Raw genomic sequence first — 14,041 nt, 5'->3', positions numbered from 1 at the left:
CTGTGCTCGCTGTCATAAAGGAACTGATGAGGAGAAGCTTACCTGATGCAGGAGCGGCTGATGGAGGAGGTCCAGCCTCGCCACCACTTTTCTGACTCATGGCTGCTGGATGCTGCGGAGCGGCGGACGGCGACTGCTGCTCTTTGGGAAGAAGGTCATACACTGACTCTGTGATGATAGGAGGGTGAGAAGAGGAGGAACCAGATGGTTTTAAACAGACAAGAGAATTAGTTTTCAGCAGCTGACACGTTAAGCAATAAGAGTCAAATTTATAGACAAAACCCTAATCTAGTCCCAGCTGTATGACACCCCTGGTCTTTAGATCATCGACCAGATGGAGAAAACCTCTTCAGAAAGAAAAAAAACTGGAGAAGCTTAAGGAACAGCATCAAAAGAAGGATTACTCTATCATTACAAATAGACACGCAACACAACAGACGAGTAGTAACACATTTACAATTACACTCAATAAGACAGTTAATGAATACACAAGCTATGGAAAAAATAGAATACAAACAATTATTACATAAGTTAGAGCAATATAAGCGAAACTTAATGATTGGTGGTTAAATGAGAAATATTTACACACAAGTCACAAGCCACTCATAATGATAGACAGCAGTTTCCAAAAGACTCAAACATCTTTCTTTTTTTTGGGGGGGATTTTTCCCTTTTTCTCCCCAATTGTACCTGGCCAATTACCCCACTCTTCTGACCCGTCCCGGTCTCTGCTCCACCCCCTCTGCCGATCCGGGGAGGACTGCAGACTACCACATGCCTCCTCCCATACATGTGGAGTCACCAGCCGCTTCTTTTCACCTGACAGTGAGGAGTCTCACCAGGGAGACATAGTGCATAGGAGGATCACGCTATTCCCCCCAGTCCCCCCCCCGAACAGGCAGCCTGACCGACCAGAGGAGGCGCTAGTGCAGCAACTAGGACACACACCCACATCTAACTTCCCATCCGCAGACACAGCCAACTGTGTCTGTAGGGACGCCCGACCAAACCGGAGGTGTCACAGGGATTCGAACTGATGATCCCTGTCTTGGTTCGCAATGACTGCCACGCCACCCGGATGCCCCAAGACTCAAACATGAAGATGATGATATGTCACATCTCGTAAAACACACCAAATGTGAGCATCATCCTCCTCGGCCATGAGAACTTAAAAGAGAACAGTGCCCATTAAACTGATGTCCGTGTCAGCAGAGAAGGATGAATACCAGTCCTCCTGCAGACTGTGGGTTTTAGCAGTCCTATAGGATTACTGCAGGCCACACTGTGCGATATGGATCTAATAAACTTGGTACGACATCAAGTGTGATGTGTGTAGACTGCACCATGACAACACTACTGAATCGCAGGCTACGACACAAGTCCATAAAAACGTCATCAGCGTGCGTGCCGCGTCAGCGCACGTCATCAATCTATACCGCTGGTGGAGCAACATGGCGCCAAGCAGGAATCCAGTCCTTTCAATGGTCGCCGCAGCTCGTTTTGTTGCTTGTTTTGTTGAATCCATGGCCTTTGGGTCACGGATGCTAACAGTGTGTTTGTTTGTGTTTGGCGCCAGCAAAGATTGTGCATGGCGTTGATCGGTGCGTCGTTTCGTGCTGCATTTCTATTGGTTGGTTAGTAGACGTAGGTCTATTGGTTGGTTAGCAGACATAGGTCTATTGGTTGGTTAGTAGACGTAGGTCTATTGGTTGGTTAGCAGACGTAGGTCTATTGGTTGGTCAGCAGACGTAGGTCTATTGGTTGGTTAGTAGACGTAGGTCTATTGGTTGGTTAGTAGACGTAGGTCTATTGGTTGGTTAGCAGACGTAGGTCTATTGGTTGGTTAGTAGACGTAAGTCTATTGGTTGGTTAGTAGACGTAGGTCTATTGGTTGGTTAGTAGACATAGGTCTATTGGTTGGTTAGTAGACGTAGGTCTATTGGTTGGTTAGCAGACGTAGGTCTATTGGTTGGTTAGTAGACGTAAGTCTATTGGTTGGTTAGCAGACGTAGGTCTATTGGTTGGTTAGCAGACGTAGGTCTATTGGTTGGTCAGTAGACGTAAGTCTATTGGTTGGTTAGCAGACGTAAGTCTATTGGTTGGTTAGTAGACGTAGGTCTATTGGTTGGTTAGCAGACGTAGGTCTATTGGTTGGTTAGTAGACGTAGGTCTATTGGTTGGTTAGTAGACGTAGGTCTATTGGTTGGTTAGCAGACATAGGTCTATTGGTTGGTTAGTAGACGTAAGTCTATTGGTTGGTTAGTAGACGTAGGTCTATTGGTTGGTTAGCAGACGTAGGTCTATTGGTTGGTTAGTAGACGTAGGTCGTAGCAGCAGTCACATTGTGAGATGGTCATCCTACATTTCTGACACTGTCAGACTTTTGTCCCAGGTTGTCTTCGGTCACAAGACCGTAATAACGGCCATCTTTGAACCTGTCTCACAGTGAGACGTAGGACCACCGTTTTGGAGCCACGACCAAAGCCATCACCATGTTTAGTCATCTTTCATTTGAGACGGCCCACATCACACAGTGTGTAGGAGGCTTTAGGTGTCATTTAATTACTGCAAGCAGATGAGCTCCAGCCACCTTCTCCAAGACGGCACTGCCAATTAGGGCTGACCCGATACTTGAAAGCTTCACAGCTTTGATCGTTTCCACGGAACCTGAAGCCAGAATTGGTAACTGACTGCTTCTTTGTTGTTTTTAATTAGACCTATGACCCCTCCACAAACACGTAGCTCAGGAAATAATCAAACATTCATTATGCATTAACATCTCTACATTTATCAGTTCTTCTCAGACAAGGACATTTTGAACTTAGAGAAGACACCTACTCCACAGATCTCTACCTGCACACCTTCTGACATGCCAGCAGGTTAGCAAGACATGTAACGTTTCTGGAATAATCTCAACATTTGCAAAGATGACTCCCAAAAAGCTGAGTGGAAGATATGTAAAAGTACACTGGCATAATACAACTTCTGCATCGAATTTCACAAATCATCCGAGAACCACACACACACACACACACACACACACACACACACACACACACACACACACACACTAGCCCTAACCCTAACACACACACAGGAAGAGAAAATTGCACACAGCGGCATTTTTATTGAAGATAAAACTGTAATAACATGACAGAGCACTGTTGCCCAGATGAATCAAACTCCTATCCAACCTTACCAATACCAGTAAGTAACGCCACAAGATGCTGAGGAAATGTACTTAAACAAAACTTATCATGATGACTTGAGCTTTTTCTCCCTCAATTTCAGTATAACACCCATGTCAGCATCAATTGTGTATGGCCCCTTACCCGTGAGGGGTAATTATGATAAGGATGAGATGTATGGTAGGCTCATTTCAATGACTCACCTGCTAGCCTGTTACTGTAATGAGCAGGGATTTGGTTTTGTTAATAACTGGCTTTCTTTCTGGGGTCCCCTGACCTGCTGAAAGCGGAGGGTAACCCCTCTACTGGAGATGGTGCTGCTCTTTTGTCTAGCAACATAGATAGCTCTTGACGTTTAGTTTGACACTAGGGACTCTTCTTTCAGTAGGTCGCAGCTGATTTGAGAACCTGCTAGGTTCAAACCTAGTGTGGAAGTTGAGTCCACTAGTTAACGTGTCTAGTCAAGGATCATCTCATAGTACAGATTATCAGACGGAAAGCTTGGTCTACAATATTGAGACCGTCTCCCTTGCCTGCTGAATTGCTCCCAAGCTTTCCTCTCCTAAATGTGTGTCACAATCTAATAATCTTTCCTACCACTGGTGGTGGAGAAATGTGCAATGAAGCACGTAATTATCGTCAGAAAAAAACATCTGATGTTATCAAAAGTGTGATCACATCATATCGTTCAAAGCATCAGTCTTTTTCAAATGATCAACTAATAACACAAGTTGTTTAATTCCAATTATTTCATCTAGTGGTAGCGCTACAGTTCTGCCTACTACTGATCACTGCAACAAGATACTTAAATTTGGTTTCATAAATATCAGATAACTGTCTACCAAAGCCTTACTAATAAATGATCTGATTCTTGAACATAGTTTCGATATGATTGGGTTATGTGAAACATGGCTGAAACCAAACGTTTTCCTTCCCTTAAATGAAGCTTCTCCACCTGACTATACCTTTACCTGTAGCTCGAGTTAAAAACCAAGGTGGGGTGTTCCCTTAATATTTAAGTCTATTTTCAATTTAACTTCTAATTTCTTCAAGTTTCTTATTCTAAGTCCATCTCCCTCAGCCAAGAACAGATTCTGCTCAGTCCAGATTGTGATACTCTACCAGCCTCCTGGCCCTTACTCACTATTTCTTGAAGAGTTTAGAGAATTTGTCTCAGGTCTTGTTACTCGCTCTGATGAGATTCTAATTCTTGGTGATTTCAATATTCATCTGAATAAGGCTGCTGATCCTCTAAGTAAAGCCTTTCTGGCACTAGTTGACACTTTTGGGTTTGCTCAGTTTGTTCAAGAGTCAACTCATTGCAGTGGTAACACCCTTGATTTGGTTTTATCTAAAGAGATAGCTGTTTCTGATCTGAATGTCATGCCAACCACATCTGCTGTATCACATAATTTGCTCATCAAATTTGAAGCATCACTGGCCCGCCCAGTTAATGTCGGCACAAATGTAATTGCCACTTGTCACATTGGTCTGTCCACTGTGGCCAGCAGCTGCCTGAAGTCTTGGCTCATTTCACTGTAGAGACAAACTGTTGAAATCTCACTAGTGACTTAAATGTGGCCCTCTGTAGTCTCCTGGATTCAGTTGAGCCTCACACAACCAGAGCTAGGCAACTAAAGAGGCCTACACCCTGGTTTAATGAAGAGATATGTGCACTTAAGCAGGCCTGCAGGAGACTGGAATGGAAATGGCAAAAATCCAAATTGAAAGATTTTTACCTATCTTGGTATCAAACCCAGCCACTACAGATGCACAAGCCATGCATTCTTAGTGCCGGTCCCAAGCCTGGATAAATGGGGAAGGTTGCGTCAGGAAGGGCATCTGGCATGAAACTTTTACCAAATCAAATATGCGGATCATAGGTCAGATTTCCATACCGGATCAGTCGAGGCCCGGGTTACCGGTGACTACCACCGGCACTGTTGGCCAGCAGGGTACTGGTGGAAAATATGGCACTACTGGGCGAAGGAGAAGTAGAGGGGGAAGGCATGTCCAGAGTCAGCAGGAGAGGAGGTAAGAGTGTAGAGGTGAGAGTCAGAACTTTGAATGTTGGCACTATGACTGGTAAAGGGAGAGAGCTGGCTGATAAAATGGAGAGAAGGAAGGTAGATATACTGTGTGTGCAAGAGACCAGGTGGAAGGGGAGTAAGGTCAGGAGTATTGGAGGTGGGTTCAAACTCTTCTACCATGGTGCGGATGGGAGGAGAAATGGGGTAGGGGTAATTCTGAAGGAAGAGTATGTCAAGAGTGTGCTGGAGGTGAAGAATGTCAGACAGAGTGATGAGTATGAAGCTGGAAATCGAAGGTGTGATGATGAATGTTATCAGCACATATGCCCCGCAAGTTGGGTGTGAGATGGAAGAGAAAGAAGAATTCTGGAGTAAATGGTGGAAAGTGTACCCATGGAGGAGAGAGTGGTGATTGGAGCAGACTTCAATGGCCATGTTGGTGAAGGGAACAGAGGTGATGAAGAGGTGATGGGTAGGTATGGTGTCAAGGAGATGAATGAGGAAGGAAAGTTGGTAGGGAATTTTTGCAAAAAGGATGGAAATGGCTGTGGTAAATACACATTTTAAGAGGAGGGAACAACACAGGGTGATGTACAAGAGTGGAGAAAAGTGCACACTGGTGGACTATATCTTATGCAGGAAGCATAATCTGAAAGAGATTGGAGATTGCAAGGTGGTGACAGGGGAGAACATAGCTAAGTAGCATCGGATGGTGGTGTGTAAGATGACTTTGGAGATCAAGAAGAGGAAGAGGGTGAAGGCAGAGCCAAGGATCAAATGGTGGAAGTTGAAGAAGGAAGACTGTTGTGTGGAGTTCAGAGAGGAGTTAAGACAGACACTGGGTGGTAGTGAAGAGTTGCCAGATGGCTGGGCAACCACTGCAGAAATAGTGAGAGAGACAGCTAGCAAGGTACTTGATGGACAGAGGAAGGAAGACAAGGAGACTTGGTGGTGGGAATGAGGAAGTACAGCGAAGTATACAGAGGAAGAGGTTGGCAAAAAAGAAGTGGGCTAGTCAGAGAGATGAAGAAAGGAGACAAGAGTATGAGGAAATGTGGCGTATAGGGAAGAGAGAAGTGGCAAAGGCAAAGGAAAAGGAAAAGGCGTATAGTGAGTTGTATGAGATGTTGGACACTAAGGAAGGAGAAAAGGACTTGTACCGACTGGCTAGACAGAGGGACCGAGCTGGAAAGGATGTGCAACAAGTTAGAGTGATCAAGGATAGAGATGGAAATGTGCTGACAAGTGAGGAGAGTGTGCCAAGAAGGTAGAAGGAGTACTTTGAGGGGCTGATGAATGAAGAAAATGAGAGAGAGAGAAGGTTGGATGATGTGGGGATAGTGAATCAGGAAGTGCAGTGGATTAGCAAGGAGGAAGTGAGGGCACCTATGAAGAGGATGAAGAGTGGAAAGGCAGTTGGTCCTGATGACATACCTGTGGAGGCATGGAGATGTTTAGGAGAGATGGCAGTGGGGTTTTTAACTAGATTGTTTAACACACTCCTGGAAAGTGAGGATGGCTGAGGAGTGGAGAAGAAGCATACTGGTACCGACTTTCAAGAACAAGGGTGATGTGCAGAACTGTAGCAACTACAGAGGTATAAAGTTGATCAGCTACAGCATGAAGATTTGGGAAAGAGTAATAGAAGCTAGGTTAAGAGGAGGAGAGGTGATGATCAGCGAGCAGCAGTATGGTTTCATGCCATGAAAGAGCACCACAGATGTGATGTTTGCTTTGAGAATGTTGATGGAGAAGTATAGAGAAGGTCAGAAGGAGGTACATTGTGTCTTTGTAGATTTAGAGAAAGCATACGACAGGGTGCCAAGAGAGGAGGTGTGGTATTGTATGAGGAAGTCAGGAGTTGCAGAGAAGTATGTAGGAGTGGTGCAGGATATGTATGAGGGACAGTGGTGAGGTGTGCGGTTGGAATGACAGATGGGTTCAAGGTGGAGGTGGGATTACATCAAGGATCGGCTCTGAGCCCTTTCTTGTTTGCAATGGTGATGGACAGGTTGACGGACGAGATCAGGCGGGAGTCTCCATGGACGATGATGTTTGCAGATGACATTGTGATCTGTAGCGAGAGTAGGGTGCAGTTTGAAGAGAGCCTGGAGAGGTGGAGGTATGCACTGGAGAGAAGGGGAATGAAAGTCAGTAGGAGCAGGAAAGAATACCTATGCGTGAATGAGAGGGAGGACAGAGGAATGGTCAGGATGCAAGGAGTAGAGGTGATGAAGGTGAATGAGTTTAAATACTTGGGGTCAACTGTCCAAAGTAACGGGGAGTGCAGAAGAGAGGTGAAGAAGAGAGAGCAGGCAGGGTGGAGTGGGTGGAGAAGAGTGTCAGGAGTGATGTGTGACAGAAGGGTACCAGCAAGAGTTAAAGGGAAGGTTTACAAGATGGTTGTGAGACCAGCTATGTTATATGGTTTGGAGACAGTGACACTGATGAAAAGACAGGAGGAGGAGCTGGAGGTGGCAGAGGTGAAGATGATAAGATTTTCATTGGGAGTGATGAAGAAGGACAGGATTAGGAACGAGTATATTAGAGGGACAGCTCAGGTTGGACGGTTTGGAGACAAAGCAAGAGAGACAAGATTGAGATGGTTTGGACATGTGTGGAGGAGGGATGCTGGGTATACTGGGAGATGGATGTGAATATGGAGCTGCCAGGGAAGAGGAGAAGAGGAAGGCCAGAGAGGAGGTTTATGGATGTGGTGAGGGAGGACATGCAGGTGGCTGATGTGACAGAGGACAGGGAGAGATGGAAATGGATGATCCGCTCTGAAGACTGCTAATGGGAACAGCCAAAAGTAGTAGTATAGTAATAGTAGTACTTTACCTATCTTGGCATGAGTGTTTATTGAAATACAGGCATTCATAGTTCATGCTCACGGTAATTTGCATATGAAACCAATAGTTTTCCGTTGTTATGCCACTGTATTGTTTATAAGGGTGGGGACACCTGTAGTCAGCTGAGAATGAAGAGGTCACTTAGATGATGATGTAAAGGTTCTCTCAAATGTTGTGTCCAGATGAACTGATTCAACTTTCTGTGGCTTCCTATCCATGTTAGATCAGAATACAAGGTGCTTCTGCTGACTTAGAAAATCCTAATTGGGCTTGCCCCATCTCACCTGTCTGATCTCCTTAAACCTTACATGCCATCTCGAGCACTTCGCTCTCAAAACACAGGGCTCCTGTGTGACCCAAAGTTAAAAAGAAGTCAGCTGGTGGCAGCAGGGCCTTTTCCTATCGGGCTCCATTCTTGCGGAATAACCTGCCTGCTGCCATCAGATGATCAGAGTCTGTTGAGTCCTTTAAATCCAAACTTAAAACTTTAAATCCAAACTTAAAACTCATCTTTTCGTCGTAGCTTACCATTAGTTGCCTTTTGGTTGATTACTTCATGAACTTTACTGCATGGGGCATCGTTTTCTGTCTCAATGAATTTACCAACCACTGTTCTGCTGATGAATTATAGAATATAGATTCTGATTATCGCAAACTGTTGTCTTCTCTCTCACGTCTTTCTCTCTCTTTGAATGAGATCTTCTGGTGTCTCTTCTCCAATGTATGTGAATGGTGTGATGTGAGTCTCCCCCGTGTGCACGTGTAGTCTGTCCCCCTGCCAGGGCTCCATGGTGATGGTGGTCACCCCCTGGAAACTGCTTGGCATCGATGCTTCCAACCACACGGTTTATATATTTTATACATCCATATAATTTTGTTATCTTGTTTTAATGTTGTACCCTTCTCTCTGATGTGTGACTATTGTCTTTTTTTGTCTCTTCTGCTGGGTGTGTGACTGGTGTGGTGTGAGTCTCCCCTGTCTGCATGTGTAGTCTGTCCTCCTGTCAGGTCTCCATGGTGATGGTGGTCCCGTGGCTCAGGTCCTGGGCTGTTCCGGTGGCGTCTGGACACTGCTTGGCATCCTCCTCATCATATTCTTCATATATATCTTATAATTCCATTATAATTGTGTTATCCTCTTTCAATGTTGTATTGTGTAGATTGTGTAAACACAACATCATGGCACGTTGCCGGTCTTGGGAGAGAGAGCCCCCTCTGCTGCTCTCCCTGAGGTTTCTTGCTATTTTTTTCTGCCTGTTAAAGGGTTTTAGGGAGTTGTTTCTTATCCGATGAGGGGGTCTAAGGACAGGATGTTGTGTCGCTGTAAAGCCCCCTGAGGCACATGTGTAATTGGTGATATTGGGCTACACAAATAAAACGGACTTGACACTGCAAAAAAGACAAGTTTACCAAGTGATGTGATGCTGTTTGAAGTCTTATAACACTTATTTCAGGATACTGCTTATGAAATGGTCCCGTCCCGCTGGCGGAGGTTCTTGCTTGTTAGAGGAGCATTAGACTTGACAAAGTTTCACTAAACAGGAAAAGAAATCTTGACACACAAGGAACTGGAACTGAAAAGTTTTTCTTTGCTGCAGTAAATGTCTTGAAACAAGTCCTATCATCTTTGAAACTGGTACGTTGTCTTGAAACGAGCATTATTATCAGTCAGTGAAGTGAAACCTCCGACACACTGTGTGATGTGGGCCGTCTCAGATGAAAGATGACTAAACATGGTGATGGCTTTGGTCGTGGCTCCAAAACGGTGGTCCTACGTCTCACTGTGAGACAGGTTCAAAGATGGCCGTTATTACGGTCTTGTGACCGAAGACCGAAGATAAACTGGGACGAAAGTCTGACAGTGTCAGAAATGTAGGATGACCATCTCACAATGTGACTGCTGCTACGACCTACGTCTGCTAACCAACCAATAGACCTACGTCTACTGACCAACCAATAGACTTACGTCTATTGACCAACCAATAGACCTACGTCTGCTAACCAACCAATAGACCTACGTCTACTGACCAACCAATAGACCTACGTCTGCTAACCAACCAATAGACCTACGTCTGCTAACCAACCAATAGACCTACGTCTACTGACCAACCAATAGACCTACGTCTACTGACCAACCAATAGACCTACGTCTACTAACCAACCAATAGACCTACGTCTACTGACCAACCAATAGAACTACGTCTGCTAACCAACCAATAGACCTACGTCTACTGACCAACCAACAGACCTACGTCTGCTTACCAACCAATAGACCTACGTCTACTGACCAACCAATAGACCTACGTCTGCTAACCAACCAATAGAAATGCAACACGAAATGACGCACTGATCAACGCCACACATAATCGTTGCTGGCGCTGAACACAAACAGACACTGTTAGCATCTGTGAACCAAATGCCATGGATTCAACAAAATGAGCAACAAAACGACTCGATTCCTGCTTGGCGTCATGTTGCTCTGCCAGTGGTGTAGACTGATGAGGAAGACCGGAGGAAACCCACGCAGACACGGGGAGAACATGCAAACTCCACACAGAGGACGACTCCCAAGGTTGGACTACCCTGGGGCTCGAACCCAAGACCTTCTTGCTGTGAGGCGACCGTGCTAACCACTACGCAACCGTGCAGCCCATATCGCACAATGTGGCTTGCAATACACTTATGGGACTGCTAAACTCACACAGTCTGTAGGAGGCTTAAGAGACATTTACAAGCAATATCTTGAAATAAGCATCATGAGACTCACAACAAGAGGAAAACACATTGACAAGCTGTTTTGCTGTGCACAGAAAAGTCAGAATTGAAAGGTATTGAAGTCCAGGAGCTTGCTGGACGTTGTCCTGAGACAGCATCACCATCCTCTGTTCCTTCCTTCCTACTGCCTCAGTAAACCATGACACAACTATTGTGTCCTGCAGTACCAAATAAAACAACTACTCTGTGTGCTGGAATACCAAATAAAACTACTACTCTGTGTCCTGGAATACCAAATAAAACTACTATTCCGTGTCCTGGAATACCGAATAAAACTACTACTCTGTGTGCTGGAATACCAAATAAAACTACTACTCTGTGTCCTGGAATACCAAATAAAACTACTATTCCGTGTCCTGGAATACCGAATAAAGCAACTACTCTGTGTCCTGGAATACCAAATAAAACTACTATTCCATGTCCTGGAATACCGAATAAAACTACTACTCTGTGTCCTGAATACCAAATAAAACTACTACTCTGTGTGCTGGAATGCCAAATAAAACTACTATTCTGTGTCCTGGAATACCGAATAAAGCAACTACTCTGTGTCCTGGAATACCAAATAAAACTACTATTCCATGTCCTGGAATACCGAATAAAGCAACTACTCTGTGTCCTGGAATACCAAATAAAACTACTATTCCATGTTCTGGAATACTGAATAAAGCAACTATTGTGTGTCCTGGAATACCAAATAAAACAACTATTCTGTGTCCTGGAATACAAAATAAAACTACTATTCTGTGTCCTGGAATACCAAATAAAACTACTATTCCGTGTCCTGGAATACCGAATAAAGCAACTACTCTGTGTCCTGGAATACCAAATAAAACTACTATTCCGTGTCCTGGAATACCGAATAAAACTACTACTCTGTGTGCTGGAATACCAAATAAAACTACTATTCCGTGTCCTGGAATACCAAATAAAACTACTATTTTGTGTCCTGGAACACCAAATAAAAACTACTACTCTGTGTCCTGGAATACCAAATAAAACAACTACTCTGTGTGCTGGAATACCAAATAAAACTACTATTTTGTGTCCTGGAACACCAAATAAAACTACTATTCCGTGTCCTGGAATACCAATAAAACTACTATTTTGTGTCCTGGAACACCAAATAAAACTACTACTCTGTGTCCTGGAATACCAAATAAAACAACTACTCTGTGTGCTGAAATACCAAATAAAACTACTACTCTGTGTCCTGGAATACCAAATAAAACTACTATTCCGTGTCCTGGAATACCGAATAAAACTACTACTCTGTGTGCTGGAATACCAAATAAAACTACTACTCTGTGTGCTGGAATACCAAATAAAACTACTATTCCGTGTCCTGGAATACCGAATAAAGCAACTACTCTGTGTCCTGGAATACCAAATAAAACTACTATTCCATGTCCTGGAATACCGAATAAAACTACTACTCTATGTGCTGGAATACCAAATAAAACTACTACTCTGTGTCCTGGAATACCAAATAAAACTACTACTCTATGTGCTGGAATACCAAATAAAACTACTATTCCGTGTCTGGAATACCGAATAAAGCAACTACTCTGTGTCCTGGAATACCAAATAAAACTACTATTCCATGTCCTGGAATACTGAATAAAGCAACTATTGTGTGTCCTGGAATACCAAATAAAACAACTACTCTGTGTCCTGGAATACCAAATAAAATTACTATTGTGTGTCTTGGAACACCAAATAAAACTACTATTCCGTGTCCTGGAATACCAAATGAAACTACTATTGTGTGTCCTGGAATACCAAACACACAGCAGATCTCATTACAGAAGAGGGAGCAGGTCTTACAAAACCTTTGTCTCTCCCCTCCCTGCCTGCCCTCAGGCTGACAGGACATAGAGGTGGTGTGGTGGTGGAGGGGTGTGGGTGGGTGGGTGTGTGTGTGTGTGGGGGGGGGGTGTTAGGTCAACAGCATGACAACACTTTCACTCATCATCCAAATATTATGGTATGAACCTACGGCGGCCATTAGAGTCGCCTGAGTCTCCTCTGCCAACTGCCAGCTTTAATTACTTGCAGCTGAATCCCGGGGTTTGGAGTGTTTATCAGATATTTAACCCTCCCATTGTTACCAGCGGCGACGTACAATAGACAAACCTGAGACACACTGACACCAGCCCCGTCCTCCTCACCCACAAAGCCCCCCGCTCTCTTACTCTTCAGTTCGCAAGGGACGGGAACACTGGTTCCCAGCATAAAGCTGGAAGCCTGGATCCGGACTCAGCCAACTCTTAAGCCTCCCACGACACACACACACACACACACACACACACACACACACACACACTTGGTTTTTCTATCTTTGTGAGGACCCTCACTGACTTCATTCATGCCCGAGCCTTTAACCTTCACCATCAGATCTGCATGCCTACCCTTCACCTCCTCACTTTTTTTTTTTTTTTTACATTTTTGCCCTTTTTCTCCCCAGTTGTACTTGGCCACCCCACTCCTCCGAGCCGTCCCGGTCTCTGCTCCACCCCCTCTGCTGATCCGGGGAGGGCTGCACACTACCACATGCCTCCTCCATTACATGTGGAGTCACCAGCCGCTTCTTTTCACCTGACAGTGAGGAGTTTCACCAGGGGGGAGGATCACGTTATTCCCCCCAGTTTCCCCTCCCCCCCGAACAGGCTCCCTGACCGACCAGAGGAGGCGCTAGTGCAGCGACCAGGACACATACCCACATCCGGCTTCCCATCCACAGACACGGCCAGTCGTGTCTGAAGGGACGCCTGACCAAGTCAGAGGTAAACAGGGGATTCGAACTAGCAATCCCCGTGTTGGTAGGCAACGGAGTAGACCGCCACGCTACCCCGACACCCAAACTCATTCACACGTGAACTCTAAACCCAAGTCTCAACCTTTAAAGAAGTGAGGACTGACCCCAATAAACGTCCTCACCTCTGTGATTACAAACTCAAACTGGTCCTCACAAACATAGCAGAACAAGAACACACACTCTTACACACTGTGTGTGTGTGTGTGTGTGTGTGTGTGTGTGTGTGTGTGTGTGTGTGTGTGTGTGTGTGTGTGTGTGTGTGTGTGTGTGTGTCTCACACTTCTAGCGGGAATTTCTTGATTATTTGCTGTAGTGCATCACAGAACACATGCATGCTCATGCAGATAAAGAGCATCTCGGCTGGGTTTCTGCAGAGCT

The 14,041-nt window shown here is 44.9% G+C and overlaps 1 protein-coding gene across 2 annotated transcripts in view; it reads right to left on the bottom strand.

Annotated features, from left to right (window-relative positions):
- nfat5b (nuclear factor of activated T cells 5b) overlaps positions 1-14,041 on the bottom strand; it is a 132,912-nt gene that overhangs the window by 70,889 nt on the left and 47,982 nt on the right. For both annotated transcript variants that reach the window (XM_056278403.1, XM_056278404.1), the window contains exon 3: positions 43-168. In XM_056278403.1, coding sequence (XP_056134378.1) covers positions 43-100 — 58 coding nt within the window. In that variant the 5' untranslated portion in view covers positions 101-168. The remainder of the gene's footprint in view (positions 1-42; positions 169-14,041) is intronic.

This window comes from Lampris incognitus, chromosome 4 (assembly GCF_029633865.1).
Source record: "Lampris incognitus isolate fLamInc1 chromosome 4, fLamInc1.hap2, whole genome shotgun sequence".
NCBI classification, from domain to species: domain Eukaryota; kingdom Metazoa; phylum Chordata; class Actinopteri; order Lampriformes; family Lampridae; genus Lampris; species Lampris incognitus.
Note: the sequence above shows the minus strand (reverse complement) of the source record. Positions and strands in the feature narration are given on the sequence as shown.